This window comes from Octopus sinensis, linkage group LG5, assembly GCF_006345805.1.
Source record: "Octopus sinensis linkage group LG5, ASM634580v1, whole genome shotgun sequence".
Lineage (NCBI taxonomy): Eukaryota > Metazoa > Mollusca > Cephalopoda > Octopoda > Octopodidae > Octopus > Octopus sinensis.
In genome coordinates this window covers 89,181,650-89,202,371 of record NC_043001.1, presented here as the reverse complement: position 1 = coordinate 89,202,371, position 20,722 = coordinate 89,181,650, and the positions used below count along the sequence as shown (strand labels likewise).

At 36.1% G+C, this 20,722-nt stretch overlaps 1 protein-coding gene across 5 annotated transcripts in view; it reads right to left on the bottom strand.

The window, feature by feature from the left end:
- LOC115211809 (anoctamin-10) overlaps window positions 1-20,722 on the bottom strand; it is a 251,375-nt gene that overhangs the window by 88,761 nt on the left and 141,892 nt on the right. For 3 of the 5 annotated variants that reach the window (XM_029780514.2, XM_036502909.1, XM_029780515.2), the window contains exon 2: window positions 5,628-5,824. In XM_029780514.2, coding sequence (XP_029636374.1) covers window positions 5,628-5,810 — 183 coding nt within the window. In that variant the 5' untranslated portion in view covers window positions 5,811-5,824. Of the gene's footprint in view, window positions 1-5,627; window positions 5,825-7,911; window positions 7,923-11,189; window positions 11,519-20,722 lie in introns of those variants that run through there. The other 2 variants (XM_036502908.1, XM_036502910.1) reach the window with 2 other exon arrangements.

The window sequence follows — 20,722 nt, the reverse complement described above, 5'->3', positions numbered from 1 at the left end:
CTAATGGGAAATATCTCAACAAAAGATAAACTGGTATATAAAACTGCTTTGTACTGTTTGCAGTAATAAAATTTTGAGTGAGTATGACTGATTTCCACATTAATAGTGTTAAGGATACTAGTGACCTTTGTGAAAACCATCTATTTACCAAGTTAATGAGAATGTAGTGTGATGCTACTGACAGAGTCGTTAGCACACCAGGGAAAATGCTTAGTGGAATTTTGTTCATCTTTACATTCTGAGTTCAAATTCTACTGAGGCTGGTTTTGCCTTACATTCCTTTGAGGTCGATAAAATAAGTGAATACTTGGGTCTAATATCTAATGAGACGGATGCATCCTATGTGCCCATGAAGCTTTAAGTCATACAGAGGTAAGTCAAACTGTTTTTAAAAATATATTCAACTGCCACCAAATGTGTTGAGTGCAACCTTCTTTTGCTTGTCCACTGCCAACCACTTTACAGAGAGAACTGAGTTATTATTTTTTTGTGACATTGCCATGAATGAAGTCACTAAGTAATTTGCAAGACAAGACATCTTGATGTGCCACAGTAATGAGAGAGGTGGGTTTGTAACAAGAGTTGAGAGCATGGTAGAAGGACATATTTGCTGTAGAGGAGATACATTGTTACTCCAGCCGGGAAAGAAGAAAAGACGGGGAAGATAAAGTATCAGGGCATACTTCAAGCTACATGAAGGTGGATAAAGAGAGAATAGGGACAGAATCAAGTCTGGCTGGTTGGTAGGTTCTTGAATATATGCAAGGAGGGTGATAGATGGAGATAAAAGTGAATGCAGTGAAGAAGTGAATGGTGAACATGGAGGCATAATAAATAGCAAATCTTAGTTTGGTGAAAGATAAGTGAGTCACATAGTAGGGGTTGATGATAGTGGCAAAGCATAATAAAACTGTGGACAGATAAGAATAGGAGGATGATGTAATGTAAAATATAGGAGAGAGAGAAGATGCAAAGTAGCAAAGATGGAGATCATAGGCACTTAGAGATGGATATAGTTAGCTGGAAAAAAGGTGGGTGGGGTGTTGATGGCAGATATGAGAGGATGTTTAGGAGAAATGAGCATGCAACAGAAAATAAAGTGGTAAGGAATGATGTTGAGAGTGCAGAATAGGTGACAAGGGAAGCAGTTCCAAAGACACAGTTCACTGGTAGCAGAAAAGTGGGGAAGGAATATATGCAGTTTTGCTCTTATATTTTTATAGCATCTGAGGAAATAGTACAATAGAAAGGCAAAGGAAGGTTGGGAGTTATGAAGATGAGTTGTGTGGAAAGTTTGATAGGTTCAGATAGAGTGTGGTGTATAGATATTAATGATGTGCTTCTAGGATTGCATTTTTGCTGAAATGCATGAGTCTTCTTGAGCATGACAAATTACCAATCAGCTTGATCTTTTGTTATCTCCTCCACAAAGCTCATCAACCCAAGGTTGATCTTCACTACTTTGTCACATGTCTACCTGACTCTCCTTCCACAAGTTCCATCAACATCTTAAATGTTCCTTCTCGAGCCATGCCAGGCTCATAAGGGTTAGTTTCCTGGTTTCAGTGGCATAGAAATTCCCCACCTGGATGGGACACCAGTCCGTCGCAGGATTACTCATTTTTGCCAGCTGAGTGGACTGGAGCAATGTGAAAATGAAGTGTTTTACCCAAGAACACAATGCATCGCCCGGTCCAGGAATTGAAACAACAACCTTACAATCATGAGTTCAACACCCTAACCACTAAGCCATGCACCTCCACTCCATCAACATCTAGCGATAAATATTTTTTAATGCATCTGTCCTCACCCATAAACATCACATGACCAAACTAGTGTAGTCTTCTTTCTCATACATTACAATTAATGTCTCTTATACCCAATTTTTCTCTCACCACATTTGCACTTTGTTGTATATGCACACTGGCATTGTACATCCAGTGAAACATGCTAGCTTCATTTCTTTATAGTTTTCACATGTCCTCTGCATTCATAGTCCATGTTTCATCACCATGTAGCATTGCTGTCCATACACAAGCATCATACAATCTGCCTGTCACTCTGCGAGATAGGCTACTTGGTACCAACAGAGGTAATAACTCTCTGAAATTTCCCCTCAGTTTGTTCATATTCTAGCAACTATATTTTCACAACATTTTTATCCACTACTCATTAGGTAATTTAGGTAACAGAAGCTATCTACTACTTCCTTTGAGGATTCTCCTAGGTATTTGATAAAATGCTGTGACTAGTTTCTGTACAAGGCAAGTTTTATCTCTCATGTACTCATCAATGATGATGATGATCATCGTTTAATGTCTGCTTTCCATGCTAGCATGGGTTGGACGATTTGACTGAGGACTGGCGAACTAGATGGCTGCATCAGGCTCCAATCTTGATCTGGCAGACTTTCTACAGCTGGATGCCCTTCCTAATGCCAACCACTCCGAGAGTGTAGTGAGTGCTTTTACGTGCCACCAGCACGAGGGCTAGTCAGGCAGTACTGGCAACGGCCACACCCAAATGGTGTTTTTTTTACGTGCCACCTGCACACCGGCACAAGTGCCAGTAAGGCGATGCTGGTAACGATCACGCTCAAATGGTGCTTTTTACGTGCCACTGGCACGGATACCAGTTAGCTGCTCTGGCAACGATTATGCTCGGATGGTGCTCTTAGTGCTCCACTAGCATGGATGCCAGTCATCAAATTTGATTTCAATTTCACTTGCCTCACTTAATTGCATAAAAACTTATGTACTCTTAGATATGCACAGATACATACTTCTCCCCCCTCTCTCTCCCTCATACACACAGACATGCACATCATATGTGAATAACTACACACATACATGACAGATATAAAGTTACATATCCACAACCCCACACAGTTACAACACATTCATTCATATACATATGCACAGAGGAGAGAAAAAGTATCAAATTATAAAATGGAAGCAGTGTTTTATTTCTCCTTAACTATTAGTTTAGAGCACAATTTGTGTATGAGAATAAAGGAGACACAGACGTCTGACCTTGCATATTGTTGTGGTGAGAGTCATTGACACCCCTGGGGGATTGGAAGAATGGACTATTCAAACTCTTATAAAGAGTAGTGCATTGGTTGAGATGAGGGTCAGTAGAAGTTGTTGAGAGGGCGTTTTGGAGTCTCACAAAGTACGTCATAGAAACACATTAATTTTACTTCCACTTTGTTAAATCATATATATCCAACATTTGTCAAGGATATAAAACATATTTAATAGTACACACACACACACACACACATATATATGTATATATGTATGTATGTATATATATATATATTATGCATATATGTATATATATACACACACATACACATATACATGCATAAATATGTGCATATGTTAGTATATATATATACACACACACATACATGCATATATGCATAAATATGTGCATATGTTAGTATATATGTATGCATATAGATGTACATGTATTTACATATATGTACAAATGTATAAGTAAATATATTATAAATATATATATATAAATATAAATATGTGTGTGTGTATAGATAACGAAAAATTATAGAGGTAAACTCTTTTCAAGAAACAACAGCATAGGACTCAATTTATTGAGTAATTAAATTAAAGTATTAATTTGAAATCGACAAGTTCCAAGGTCAATAATACTCCTCATCAAAACCAACACAAATCAAACACAGAGGGCATAAATAAGCCATTATAAGCATGCGGACACATAACATAAAAAAACATATATACACATATAATGGTGCAACTTGGTGCCCAAATCAAAGTCGGATAATTGCATAAATACATAGATAAATTAAGAAGTCCAAGCTGATGAGGTTCGAAATTTCCCCAAGACACCTGTTGAAGGCTGGAGGGTATATCAGCTGAAATGTTGTGTTAGCAACAAAGAAGATGAGGACAAATATCCGTCAAATGTAAATAATGTATATACATATGGACGTCTTGAAAAAGAAACTGGACACTCTCCTATTCTCAATACCAAACAAACCAATGGCTCAACGTGACATAGTTGAGGGCAGCAGTGTAAAATTCCCTCATACACCAGATGGGCCATCAACAATTTTGATGGTTCGCATTAGTTGGAGGAGAGGAACACACATATATGACGGGCTTCTTTCAGTTTCCATCTACCAAATTCATTCACAAGGCTTTGGTTGGCCTGAGGCTATAGTAGAAGACACTTGCCCAAGGTGCCATGCAGTGGGACTGAACCCGGAACTATGTGGTTGATAAGCAAGCTACTTACCACACAGACACTCTTGAAATATATGGCAAATGAAAGACAGAAGATGGAATATATGAGAATTTATCATTAATCGCGACAATTGTTTCGACACATCTATCATCGATTCCTCATGGGTGGGACACTCAATAATTGGCTCAAGAGCATCCAGTGGTGCAGATGTATCTCATCAGGTGATAAATAAATACAATTCGTTACAATAACTGTTCCGTAATGTAACTTCTCATTTTGTAGAAAAAATAGCACCAGACAGAGGAAATATCTTCATTTATATAGAAGATCAAAAATAAAATCACAGATGACGAAAATACTTTTCTTGCTGGATTGCATGTTTGTTTCTCTTTTTGCCATCTGTGATTTTATTTTTGATCTTTCCTCCATCTGGCTGCTTTTCTTTCTACAAAATGGGAAGTTACATTGCGGAACAGTTATTTTAATGAGTTGTATTTATTTATCACCTGACGAGACACATCTGCACCACTGGATACTTCTGAACCAGTTGTTGAGTGTCCCACCCATGAAGAATCGATGATAGATGTGTCGAAACAATTGTTGTGATCAATAATAAATTCTCATATATTCCATCTTCCATCTTTCATTTGCCATATACCTAACAATCACTGTGAATGTGACCATTCTTTACCAGTAAGCTACCAGGTGTAAACCATTTGTTTTATTACCCATTATATATATATAAATTAGAAAAAAAACCCACCTTTTATCAATTCAATGATGAAAAATTAAATTATACCATCTAGAAAATTACATATTATAGAAATATTAAATATAAGATAAAACATATAACCATGATTAAGCAATGTGCAAAATAATAAATAAAACGTATATATTTGGTTTATTTATTATTTTGCACATTACTTAATCATCGTTATATGTTTTATCTTATATTTAATATTTCTATATGTAATTTTCTAGATTGTATAATTTAATTTTTCATTATTGAATTGATAAAAGGTGTGGTTTTTTTCTAATATATATATATATATATTATACTTTGTGAAATTTGATTTAGTATTTCCAAATTTTATTTTTCCCTGTAAGTTTGGAATAATATTCCCTCATATTATATATATATATATATATATATATATATATATATATATATATATATAATATATACCCATATATATATATGTATATATATATATATATATGTATATATATTTGTATACATATATATATACAATAGGCTTCTCTCAGTAAAATAGGACACAAAACCACAAGATTACCAAGTAAACTTTATATCAACACATATCGTTTTTAGATAAGAGGAGAAAATAGCTGATTAAGGAGAAAAGACACTGCAATAATGTTGTGGTATTTTCACTTACCTCCTTCTTTTCATTGATAACAGATTTTACAATCAAATTTCCACCACCAAATTTCCGATCCATTTGCAGTTTGTCAATAAACCAGTTCGCAGCCTCAGTTTCCACATTTTTGTGAAGTTTTACCACAATTTGTGGGTCAAAATTCGCTAATGGAATACTACTGCTTTTAATCTTTCTTTCCATTCTGTTGCTTTATGCTGAAATGATATTAATATATTATATATTAATATATTAATATATACTTCTAATATAAGATAAAATTTTTTCCAAAGAAAATTTCATCAAAGTGGCAGCATATTAAAATACCTTTAAAGGTGAAAATTATAAACAATTATAAACAAAGGCAAAAGAAAAAAGATTTCTATGCCAATATGCTGAGAATAGACTTTAAATCATCAATCACCAATTCTGTTAGCTTGCCTTCCTCGATTTCAGCACAACGTGTATTCATGGTGAATGTATATTGTAATGTGGTGATTGACGATTTAAAGTCTATTCTTAGCATATTGGCATGGAAATCTTTTTTCTTTTGCCCTTGTTTATAATTATGTATATATATATGTGTGTGTATGTATGCATATGTCGATATGTGTGTGTGTGTGTGAGAGCGAGAGAGAGAGAGAGAGAGAGAAAGAAAGAGAGTGGTGATAGAGTAGCATAATATGAAAAGATATTACTATAGAATGTTAGTAAGTACCAAGCATGTACATGGATTGTATGGATGACAAAAAACAGAGTATAAATGATCAACAAAGTTTATTAACCATCGTAGGTTATACACTTCATTCCATATTGAAACATGGAAATTTCTTTAACTGCCTCCATACAACTCACAGTTTAGCAATGAAAATTGCTAATTATGGTGAATATGAATTTAAGAGTGTAAGAAATAGAAAAGGCAAATCCTGACTACATATGTTACCAAGTTAGATTTACCATGTCTTACTAAAATGCAACACGTAAAACTACTGGTAATTAGACTGAGAAAAAAAGCTAAATAATTTACTTTTTTTATTCCTTATGCTCTTCAAGATATACATATATATATAAAACTGAGAATGCATGTGTGTGTATGCATCACTGAAATTCAAGAACTACCCAACCGATTTCATTCAAATTTTACACATGCTTTACTTACGGTCCATGCACTGTTATGGGCCCAAAAAATTTTGAACTTCTGGCCTAATGTTAGCCCAGAGCAATATCTTATCTCTTACACTATTTCAGTATTACGTGTCAAAAGTGAAACAATAACATCTCTATTGTAATGTGAGATAATACTCTCAGTTTTAATACTTTCACTATGTGTATATATATTAGTTTCATTTCTATTATTTTCACTATGTATTTACATATATGTTTGTATATATCATCATCATCATTTAACGTCCGCTTTCCATGCTGGTATGGGTTGGACGGTTCAACTGGGGTCTGGGAAGCCAGAAGGCTGCACCAGGCCCAGTCTGATCTGGCAGTGTTTCTACAGCTGGATGCCCTTCCTAACGCCAACCACTCCGTGAGTGTAGTGGGTGCTTTTTACGTGCCACCAGCACAGGTGCCAGACGGGGCTGGCAGACAGCCACAATCGGATAGTGCTTTTTACATGCCATCAGCACGGGGACCAGACGAAGCTGGCAACGGCCATGGTCGAATGGTGCTTTTTACGTGCCACCGGCACAGAAGCCAGTCGGGCGGCGCTGGCTACGGCCACGCTCAGATGGTTCTCTTACGTACCACCGGCACTGGTATCACAGCTACAAATTCCATTGATATATAACAAAGTGAAGTTGTAAGGAACCACACGAGTGGAAATATATATGAAAGAAGGTTTGAAAATGCAATTTTAAAGATGTTTATTCACTTGACCGGTTTCACTTTTTTAGAAAAAGATTGTCAAAAGTAAAATGTAGAGCTTTGTTGTGTTAAGTACTAGTTGTCACAAAAGTATTAAAATACATATATACATTCTTTGATAATAATAAGAAAATGTTAAAAACAGTTTACAAGAAAATATTCAACAAAAAGTATAAGGAGTTCAATAAAAATCAAGTTTGTTTGGTAGTATATATATATACACAGGAGATATTTTTAAGAGTTTACAAAGAATTCAAGAGGAACCAATCTGTCTTTATTGCAGTAAATTTGGGTTACATCTGTGTGTGTGTGTGTTATATATATATATATATATATATATATATATACACACACATATATATATATACATATACATATATATATATATATATATATATATATAATATATATATATATACATACATATTACATATATATATAATCGGTGGACCCGCGCAGTTGTCGGTGGACCCACGCAGTTGTTGAGTGGTACCTGCATTAGTGGAAACGACCACTGGGAAGGCCTCCACGACGCTGGAGTCATGATTTCTGGAGGACGATTGGGATCACGTGGATGAGAAAGGCGCGATCCAGTGAGGAGTGGACAGTGTGCTGTGACCAGCGGTGTCAAATGGACGCCCGACGGACTGGTCGGTCAAGGTGATCAAAGTGATATATATATATATAATATATATATATATATATATATATACACACACAAGTGAAAAGACTGAGTAGATAATATATTCATCTACCAGTGCATAGATTCTAAGTTCAAATCCATTCAAGCACTGAAGGACATATTTGAGCAGAACATTTTTACATTTTATTGTGTGTATGTGTGTATGTGTGTGTGTGTATATATATATATATTATATATATATATATTTGTTGAACTTATGATTATGGATGGAAGTGTGTGGTTTAGTGGTTAGGGTGTTGAAGTCATGATTGTAAGAATGTAATTTTGATTCTGGGACTGGGTTATGCGTTGTGTTCTTGAGAAAAACACTTCATTTCATGCCTAGTCCACTTGACTGGCAAAAATGTGTAATCCTGCAATGGACTAGCGTTCTGTCCAGGTAGGGAATATACATGTCATAGAAACCAATAAACTGGCCCTTAAGGAAGGGTCTTTATCTTTTATCCTGATGATTATGGATTTTAGAAAATCTTTACCTAGAACCCATCAACATAACACAACATTTTTATCATCCAACTATTTCTGAATTCCCAAGAGGGAAGATGATTGAACATTCATGGAATATGGAAAATCAAAGACTGACACAAATAAGAATGAAAACACCATACTTGATGGGTGGCAAGCCTCTCATATTAACACAGCCAAAAATCTCAGAAATTACATTGTACCATCTTAAAAAAATAACCACATATTGGAAAATGAGCACTATTTTCCATGCTTTCATGGATCAGATGAACATTTGCTGAGGTAGATTTTTCTATGGCCAGATGCTCTTCCTGTCACCCAACTCTTACTTGTTTCTAAACAAGTTAATATTTCCTCATGACCAAAACAATATTATGGCATTACTTTCACAGAAGATATTTTATGCACCTTCTGATATTATATAACACTACTTACATAACCTGCCCACCACAACAGAACTGAGATTCTAAAACCGAGGTGTCAAGTAAAAAATCATTGGTGTAGGTGCTGGCGCCACGTAAAAAACACCCAGTACACTCTGTATTGTGGTTGGTGTTAGGAAGGGCATCTAGCTATAGAAACCAAGTTAAAACAGACTAAGGAACCTAGTGTGGACCCTGGCTTTGCCAGTTCCTATCAAGCCATCCAACCCATGCCAGTATGAAAAATGGATGTTAAATGTTGATGATGATAATGAGGATACTTACCTATCAATACTATATAACACTACTTAGATGACATATATTTTATACACTCACCTTGCAAAACTATATAACACGTCTTACACAACACATATTTTATACACCCACCTGCTAATATATACACAATACATTCTCTAAACAGTCACCTACTTGTATTATAAATACTTTCACTACAAAGAGAAATGTTTCAATGAAAGCAACAAGAAACAAATCTAATAAATTCCAGGTAAAACATGAAACTCCGTTGCTATGGCATTAAAGGACTATGGTTGCCAACCCTGGTAAAAATAGCAGTCAAGTTTCCCCTCTAATGATATTCTGTAGTGTTTTATAAGGAAAGAGTGCATTAAATAATGCAATCCTAGATGCCTTTACAATTGCGGTTGAAAATATCTTTGATGTTAGGTTAACATTGGGAACAATAACAACTACAACCAGAAGACGACGATGACTGCCACCACCATCGCCGCCACCACTACCACTGCCACCACCACCACCACCACCACCACCAGTGCCATCACCACCATCGCTGCTGCCACCACCACCGCCGCTGCCACCATCACTGCTGCCACCACCACCGCCACCACCATCGCCCCCACCACTGCCACCACCACCACAACCACCACTACCACCACTGCTTCCACTGCCATTGCCGCTGCCACTGCCACTGCCACCACCACCACTATAAGAAGACAATATTGCATACACTTCAGCAACACAGAAGTGTATTTGGTATATCTGTCAAAATAATAATAATCCTTTCTACTCTAGGCACAAGGCCTTAAATTTTTGGTGAGAGGGAAGTTGATTACATTGACCCCAGTACTCGACTGGTACTTATTTTATCCACCCTGAAAGGATGTAAGGCAAAGCAGAAGCAGACCATAGCAGTGTTTGAACTCAGAACATAAAGAGTCAGAAGGGTAACTCTACAAGGGTAGAGTTAGCAGTGAGGTCAACAAGGCATCCAGGCACGTGTTCATCAGAGCATGGTTCTCAGACCTCCAACAGTTTATTGCTGCCAAGCATTTTATTTGACATGCTGATGATTCTGCTAGCTTTCTGCATTAATAATAATAATATAATAATAATAATATAATAATAATAATAATGATAATTTTTTTAACTAAAGGCCTGAAATTTGTGGGGAGGGAACTAGTCAACTACATCAACCCCAGTGCGCAACTGGTACTTATTTCATTGACCCCCAAAAGGTGAATGGCAAAGTCACCCTCAGTAGAAATTGAACTCAGAACATAAAGATGTATGAAATGCCACTAAACATTTTGCTCGCTGTACTAACGATTCTGCTAGCTTGACAACTTATGTAATAATAATAATGATTATAGCAAATTTTTGCTACAAGGGCAACTTGGGGGAGGTGGGGATAAATTGATTATATTTACCCTAGTTTTCAACTGGTACTTACTTTATTGACCCTAAAAAGATGAAAGGCAAAGTCGACCTCGGTGGAATTTGAACTCAGAATGTAGCAACAGACAAAATACCACTAAGCATTTCACCCAGCATGCTAACGATTTTGCCAGCTCACTGCCTAAATAACAACAACAATAATAATAATGCTTTCTTTACCACTAAGGGTTTACAAAAAAAAAACGTTGGGGAAAGAAATGGACAATACAATGTGGGGTTACATAAAGAAGCATATAAAAAGTAGAAAAACAGAATAATTCCTCAAAAGAGGGAAACTTCTTAGGGATGCTCATGAAAACCCCACAAAACCATGGTCAACCTGACCATTAGGGCAAGTGCCCACTCCACATCATTTTCTTTCAAGTTACAGGCATATACTCAGAGTAGGCTTATTCACTCACTCACCTTTTAACAAAATTGCTGGGAACCAACACTTCCTTCTCTACTTTCACTTTCCTTTTTAAGTGAAACTTGAAAAAGTTGAGGAGGACTTGGCCAAAGAAAAAAGTATCTGTCTTCAGCCTTTTCAATCTGCTCCCACATTACCTCTTTTGCTAAGACTACCAGACAAATAAATACTGCCTGCCCTTCCTGGCCTGAGGAAGTGGGTGGGACGATCTTCACAATAAATTCAGTTTATAGTTGAATCTGTCCTACATGACAGCAAGCATTTGACATAAATCCACAAGTCAGCGATGCCTGGGCACTGGACAAGAGCATGCAGAACAGTTTCACTATAATAATAATAGAAATCAACAGAATATAGAAACTAAAAACAATTCCTTACTGGTAATAGTAGTAACATTAGGCATAGTTAAAGAAAGGGTCTTTAGTTAAGAAATGTACATGATGTCCAAAAGATTGCACTAGCTTCAATAGCCCATCTTGAGAAAATTCCTATTGCTTTAATACAGTTACTGGCCTTAGATTTCAGGTAAAGACTCAACTAGTAACTAAAATGACCCCAAATCAAGCTAAATAATAATAATAATAATAATAATAATAATAATAATAATAATAATAATAATAATAATAATAATGCCCTGATGCAGTACCAGGCAGTGGCTCTCATGGCTTCTGATCTTAACTGATTGGAAGTGTTATCACGTACATTGTTTTGTCTTGGTATAAAAGATGGGCTACAGCAAATATTCTGCTCAATACCACAGATTTGCTTGTCAGTTGTTTGACCTTAACCAGTTGAGCATGTCCCTTAGTGGCTGACGATATGTGCATCTCTGATCACGAGCAGAAGTAGTGGGGGAGCATCATAGCCCTGTGTTGAGAGGGATTCTTTGGGGTTTGAATAATTTACCTCTGGAAACATGGGTGGTTCTTTCAACATCCTTAAACAACCCTTATTCAGGGACCTTTTGAACGGGATGGGCTACTCAACCTGAAGAAAATTCTAACTGGGCCCCACCTGCAAGGTCATGTGCTGTTTATCTTGATATGAGATCACCATGTCGCGCACATATGGTTGTGATGCATGTGCCTGGTGTACCCTTATCAGACGGGTAAGTCATGATGGGTATATTGGGCTTCGTATATTTTACCCCAGTGTCACTTTGATGGCATGAACTGCTCTCTCACTCAATAATAATTATAATAATAATAATGATAATAATAATAATAATAATAATAATAAATGAATAAATATAAAAATATGTAAATAAATAAATAAATATACTTGTATAAATCTACTGTCAATAGTAGTTTTATGGTCTTACGCAAGCTGCTGCTGATGATAATGTTAATGATGTCAACTCTATCTGAATAGGTTTGTTGTTCTATTCAAACAAATCTATTCAAATGTCTCAAGAAGCAACAATATCTCTTCTTGAACAATTGTGTACAATAAATGCCAATCTTTGGTTTTAATACCACCACCTACTACAAACATATATTTACAAATTAACTGTACTGTAGTTAGTGTTCAGCCTCTGGAAACATTTCACTTATTCCAGAGATAAATTGTAAGAGATGTTACCCCTATATTATTACCCTTATATAAATCTCCTCCTCCTTCTCCTCATCACCACAATGTGGTTGGGAAGCAAGCTTCTTATCATACAGCCATGCCTACACCTTATATATATATATATATATATATATATATATATATATATAATATATATATATATATATATATATATATATGTATATATATATATATAAAGTTAATCCAAACAAGAAAACACAAAAAAACACAACAACGCAAGGACGTGGAACAAATAAAGTATTATTGGATGCTCAGGAAAGAAGGGAAGAAGGAGGGTTTAACGTTTCGAGCGGAGCTCTTCGTCGGAAACATAGGAGAAGGAAAGATCCCGAGAAGGGAAGACAGAGGAAAAAAATCGCCAGCGGTACTCACGAGGTCACATAGTTGAAAAAAGTTTAGAGATCTATACAAATCAAATTTTTATATATAAAAGATGGCGGTGGAAATGACATAAAAGTAAGTCTAAGACATTTCAATTTAAGAAGGAATTTGATAAAAATGATTTAAAAAATTGCATATTTTCTTTATATGCTTTTTAAAATCATTTTTATTAAATTCCTTCTTAAATTGAAATGTCTTCGACTTACTTCTGTGCTATTTACATCTCTATCTTATATATATATATATAGTTAATCCAAACATGAAAACACAAAGAGAAAACACAACAATGCGAGGACATGGAACAAGTATAGTGCTATTGAACACTCAGGAAAGGAAAGAAAGAAGGAGAATTTAACATTTTGAGCGGAGCTCTTTGTCAGAAACATAGAAAAAGGAAAGGTCCAAGGAAGGGAAGACAGAAAAAGAAAATCGCCAATGATACACACGGGGTCACACATATATATATATATATATATATATCATAAAATATATTTGCCGACTAGGATGATGTTACTTAGAGGATGATGTTACTGCTGTTTTTAGCCCCAGGAAGACAACTACTCCAGCTAGCTAACAACACACTGCCTGTGTCCAATTAGAATTTACGAGGGAAGGTCATCGCTCCCATCACTAGCCTTATGGGATACACACAAACCCAGGTTTATGGGTAGTTACCTGTTTTTAGTGTGTGATAATCACCAGTTAGTGATGAAAAACTCATTCCACTCACAAAATACTATGTTTTTTCCAGCGACAAACTGTCAGAGATTTGATATAGCCTATATATATATAGTCAATTTGAGGATGTAATGTCCTCCTTAGGGATTATAAAAACCAGAGATCAACTGGTACTGGTATTATCAATGATATAATATTAAAGCATTAGTCTTTTACACAAGGCAGCCTTGATGATATCTGGTTACATTGTGTTATTTTTTACATCTACAATTCTTAATATGGTTTGAACCCTGCAGATTCAAAGCACTGTTTACCTAGAGATCAGATTGAAATGTGTAGGCACTTTTTATGCTTATTTTATGTTAATTTATGTTCCTTTAAATTTTATTTGTATTAAACTATTTGCTATGTTCTTATTGTGAAACAAATAAAACAAGTATCCACAACATTTTTTCTGTTTTCTTTATATTAATATATATATGTATATGAGTTTCCATCTACCAAATCCAGTCATAAGACTTTGGTCGACCTGTAGCAGAAGGTATATACTTGCCCAAGATGCCACACAGCAGGACTGAACCTGAAAGCACATGATTGGGAAGTAAACTTCTTTACCATATAACCATGCCTAGGCCCTTCTTCCAAATTACTTCGCACTTTTATCCCTGTCTTAAAAGTTTCAGTGTCAATTATTCAATTAAGATGCAGTTATTAATAAAGTGTATTTGCTCAAATGTTGCCTGTATCATAGCACCTGAATGCATGGTCAGAAAATTTTGATTTTCTTTTTTTCATAAGGTCATTTAAGGAAGAAAGTTAGTGGTAGTATACTGGAAACAAACTTGCCAATGTTTTGTATGATTATTATAATACTTCACATGTAGTTTTACTATTTATCACAGAGTAGAAATTAAATATTAAAACTTTGATCTTTTTTTATATATATTATTGAGGAATGGGTGTAGGAATATCAACAGAAAATTTTGTGAAATCTATATTATCAAGATATGCATGTAGACCAGATATGAACAACCTTTCCAAGATACAACCCATGTGAGACATAGCTCATCATCAGGTGGGTGGCAGTATTATAAAATTAAAGGTAATTTTTCATTAGGTATGCCATTCAGAAAGCTTGTGGGCTGGTTTGCCCATGACTGATATAGACTGCCATGGTGGCAAAAATGTCTTCATTCACTTTACTTCTGTTCTTTCATATTAGCATGGAACACATAAATGTGTTGTTAAGGCATTCTTTTACAACTAGATTCCCTTTGAGTCACTGACCCTTACCTGTTTTACAAGTAAGATACCTCTTATTCCATGTTGCTTTAAGGGTGTAAAACATGTAGATGATTTGCTTTCAACGAGGGTAGAGTTAGCAATGAGTTCAACAAGGCATCCAGGCATGTGTTCATCAGAGCATAGTTCTCAGACCTCCAACAGTTTGATGTAATTTTCCATACCATAACAAAAAAGTTTAAAATTGACCTAGTTCCCATAGCTGAATATGTTGAAGAGTTAAACTACAAATTTCAAGCAGAGAATCAATACCTAGAATCAAGAGGTCTTAAAGTAAACCTAACAGAGACAAAAGTTTTAATCAGCACGAAAGAAAACAGAGTTCTGCTGCCATAAGAGATGTGGCTGTACTTAATATGCATAAAAAGAGTAGATGGGAATATCATATAGCGTATTTACTATAAATTACAGGTGCATAAAAAATGCAGTGGGATTACAGGCAGGCTGACAGAAAAGAAAGGATTCATAAGTAACAGATGTGCAAGAATAGTTAACTATAACAGCAGCCATAAATATATTCTTTTAAATGAACAGCTGACTCCTTGGAAGTAGTTGATAGCTTCTTTGACATAGGTGGTCCAGTTAGCATTAGAGGAGAGTGTTTTGAAAGCATAGAAGTCAGAGTAAAAAGTTTAAGGAGCAATTACTTCAGCAGGTAACAAATAAAGTTTTTCTTTGAGTGAAGGGTAGAATGTATAATGGGAACTGAATGTGGAAGAGAATGTGAAGGTAAAAAATAAATGAGGTGGAGATTGTTGGATCTTTTCTTTTACTAATTTTAACTATTGGACTATGGTTATGTTGGCCTTGAAGGGTTATGTCAAACAAATCAATCTCAGTACTTATTTTTTAAGTCTGGTACTTATTTTATCTTCTCTTTTGCCAGATCCCTACAGAAATGTAAACAAACCAACAGTGGTTGTCAAGCAGTATGATGGGGACAAACATAAACACAGGTGGGGAGCTGGCAGAAACTTTAGCATGCCGGGTGAAATGCTTAGCGGTATTTGGTCTGCCGTTACGTTCTGAGTCCAAATTCCGCCGAGGTCGACTTTGCCTTTCATCCTTTTGGGGTCGATAAATTAAGTACCAGTTATGCACTGGGGTCGATGTAATTGACTTAACCTCTTTGTCTGTCCTTGTTTGTCTCCTCTATGTTTAGCCCCTTGTGGGCAATAAAGAAATAAGAAACGTTAGCACGCCAGGTGAAATGCATAGCAGTGTTTCATCTGTCTTCATTAAAAAAAAACATAAACACAAAGACACACACATATACATATGTGATGGGCTTCTACACAGAGTTTCTGTCTACCAAAGTCACATGCAAGGTATTGGTTGACTCAGAGCTATAGTAGAAAACACTTGCCCAAGTCGTGAGACTGAACCAAAATTATATGGTTTCAAAGTAAGCATCTTAACCATACAGCCATGTCTATGTTTAATGTTAGTGGGAACAATGGGTCACAAATGAATTGAAAGAAAAACTGGGTATAAGAGGAATCAGATGCAGTGTATATAAGATATGACAGAGTTGATATAGAAATGGAATGTGATGGCAGATTACAGTTTTGTAATGTGGTGCCAAGGGTTGAATTTGGAAGGAACCTGTGGAAGAGGAACTACAACAAAGACATGGGAAGAAGTGGTAAAAGCTGATCTAAGGAATCTGAATCTCATGAAGGAGATGACAAAGAGAGAAATTGTCAAAGACACAACCAATCAATGAAAGAGGAGAGTAAGGGAGGAAGATAAGAGAAAAACTGAGAGGAGGAGAAGACACAGGAAAAGGAGAGGGAGGAAGATGGTAGAAAGTGGGTAGCTAAGAGAATGAATAAGAGAGCTGGAGGAATTATTAAAGATTAACTTGATGACAGCAAATTAGCTGAAGCTTATTTGATTATGCAGATAAATATCTGATCAAAAGGATTATCTCATTAAATCTGAAGAGAGAAACAGTATAAATTTCAATCAATTTTAATTGATAATTATTCAGTAATTAAAAAAAACAAACCCATTACCAATTGTGAGGAGTTATGGGTAGCTGAATTACTAGAGTACTGGAATATTAACAAAAATATCTGATGTTCATATCATATTCCTAGTACTGTAATATATCTATGGCCAAGGCCTTCAAATGTTAACATCTCTATCCACCTAGCTGTAAGTAGATATCACAGAGTGATACCTAAGCTGTCAATCTAATTATAAGTGGGCACCACATTGTAGTATGGTTTGCTGTGTTGTATTTATAACCCAGCCAGTCCAGTCTATCAAACTGTAGGTAGGTTCCATAGAGTGACGTGCATTGTGCTCTTGATCAAGAGACCCAGCATCAACAGTCCAGTCTACCTAGCTGTATATAGGTACCACAATGTGATGCACTACACTGTACTGTTTCCTTAACTGAGATTTCAAGCTGTAAGCATTTCAGTCTTCTTAGTGTATATAAGTAGCACAGTGTGATACAGAACACTTTAAAGTGTCCTTGACAAAGACATTAAACTGTCAATAGCCCAGTATAGCTGTTTGTAGGTACCACATTGTGATAGAATAAAATTAGGGTTAGGGTGCATTCCAGAAGTTTTGAGGCTTTTTCAGGGGACACATTTTTTAATTCCAAAAGAATACAAAAAACTTTAATCTCTGACTTCAATGCACTTGTAGCACTCCAGCCACTTTGTCTGGCCCTATGGAAGTCCTCTAAAGTGAAGTTATCCTTCATCTTCTCAATGTCTTCAACATGACTGCCTTCAGCTTGGGAAAATGACCAAAAGTCACAGGAAGCAAGGTCTGGATTGTAGGGATAGTGAGGGATAGATTTGACACCCGTCTCTGTCAAGTGGTTGGTACCAGGATGGAATTGTGAACTGGTACATTACCCTGGTGCAGGTGCCACTAACCCAAGCCGGAGAACTCTGGCGTTTTGTATTAGAATATCTTGCTGAACTCCCCAAAACCTCCATAGAGTACTCTTTATTGACCATCTGGCCAGAGGGAACCCAGAAGATGTAGATGGTGCCCTTGCTGTAGAGAAAGTGGATCATCATGAGCTCCTTGGTGGACTTGCTTTGCCTAGCCTTCTTAGGTCTGGTGGAGCCAGTATGCTTCCACTGGATGCTCTGTCTCTTGATTTAAGGATCATAACAGTAGATCAAGCCTTCATCACTTTGGAGTTGGTGTGGTTACTTTATACTGAATTATTGATGAAGATATGAACATCAGAGTTGGGCAAAAGGAAAGGTGCATTGGTGACAGCAGGGAAATGGTTGAGTTCATTATCTCCAATGCAAGAGTATTTGAGTTTAACACTAAACTTAATTACATTGTGAGCCTCCAAATTGTCATCATGTCCCAACTGCATTTTGTAAACTAGTCAGCTGTGACAAGCAGTATTTAGTAGAGTATGTTGCATGTGCTTTTACAGCTGCCTCCTGCAGTCTGGGATAACAAAAGTTGGGAGGTCAGATTATTAGATATATAGTAATGATATACTAAAATTATAACAATTTAGGACAGTTAAGAAAAGTCTCAAAACTTCTGGAATGCATGTCAAATACCGAGTCCTTGACCAAGATATTAAACTGTCAACTATTCAGTTCTATTTGTATGTAGGTTGAGCTACATACATCTAGGTAAACTGTATTACCTACAAATGCCTCATATCAATCACAATCATGCAGACCTATGATCAAAGACATTCTAACCATGAAGGTGCTACGTATTTATGGTTATGTTGAAACTATATTGTTTAATTTATCATGTCCTTATATAATATTTATTTCTTTATTGCCCACAAGGGGGCTAAACATAGAGGGGACAAACAAGGACAGACAAAAGGATTAAGTCGATTAGATCGACCCCAGTGCATAACTGGTACTTATTTGATTGACCCCAAAAGGATGAAAGGCAATGTTGACCTCAGTGGAATTTGAATTCAGAACATAATAGCAGACGAAATACTGCTAAGCATTTCGCCCGGTGTGCTAACATTTCTGGCAGCCTTACTTCCTTATATAATATTGGGTTACCACACAACCATTCAAAAGATCTCTCATTGGGTGTAAGATGTTACAATGAAGTGATATGTGAAGGCATGTAACCTTCTGGTTAGGGCATTGTGCTCACAATTTTTAGATTGTGGCTTCAATTATCTGATAGGGTTGATGCCAGTACCACCTTACTGGCTTCTGTGCTGGTGGCACATAAAAAGCATCATCCAAATGTGTTTGATGTCAGTGCCACCTCACTAGCTCCCATTCCAGTGGCATGTAAAAAGCACCCACTACACTCTTGGAGCAGTTGGCATTAGGAAGTGCATCCAGATGTAGAAACCTTGTCAGATCAGACTGGAGCCTGGTGCAGCCTACTGGCTTGCCAGTCTCCAATCAAGCCATCCAACCCATGTCAGCATGGAAAATTGACGCTAAACGATGATAATGATGATGATGATGATGATGACAGTGCTTTGTGTTCTTGAGTAAAACACTTCATTTTACATTACTCCAGTCTACTCAGCTATAAATGAGAAACCTTGCTATGGAATGGCATTCTGTTCAGGGGTAATATTGGGATATTGGACTTGTATAACTAGCCTTATGAATCCTTGGTCCAAAACAGACCTAAAACAAGAGCTAAAAGTGGTATACTTCTCTATTCAAGCTGTAGAATTGTAAAACTATATATATATATATGTCCTTTAAGTTCGTTTATGGCAAATGTTTTGAATATGCATATAAAAGCTCCTATTTTATTATGCTAGCTTGCACTCCTCCCCACCAGATACACACAGAACTGCCTACATACCCCAATCAACCATCTCATTGGTCAAAATTGATAAACAAAGCCTCCCTACAATCCAGACCTTGCTTCCTGTGACTTTTGGTCATTTTCCCAAGCTGAAGGCAGTGATGTTGAAGACATTGAGAAGATGAAGGATAACTTCACATCTGTTAATGCCATCATGTCACCCAAAGAAATGAACACACGAATATGATCCACCTGATGTCCATGGATAATATGGACTGTACTGTAATCATCCGAGGAATACTGACTGTGATCTTAAGAAACATGTAGTTTATGAAAACACATGTAGCGATGCATTAAGATATTTACAAATTCCATCTATGGATTATTATTGTTGCTCTGTATGTATGTATGTACGTGTGTGTGTGTATGTGTATGTATGTATTCTGTTGCTTCAAATTTGTTGTATATTGGGAAAAAAATTACTCCCAATATCCTATCCAGGAGGAAGTTTATCTCTAATACTTCATATTTTGAAAATCAGAAATAATAGCCTGACACAGTTGATCTTCAAAATATCGTGTCTAGATTAACTTGAATTTGATAGTGATATATTAGATGAAACGCTGGTGTGAAATCAAGCATTCAATGTGGTAAAAGGTTGTTGAGGATTAACTAAGATTATATTTATTAAAGCTTGACTTTCGCAAAACCTACTGCCTTGTGAAGAAGAGGAATGTCCAATTGTATGAGATATTGGGTTGTTATAAGATCATATCTTTTGTTAATCTTTTAATTTAGTCAATGATGTAACTTACTGATAAAAAATAAC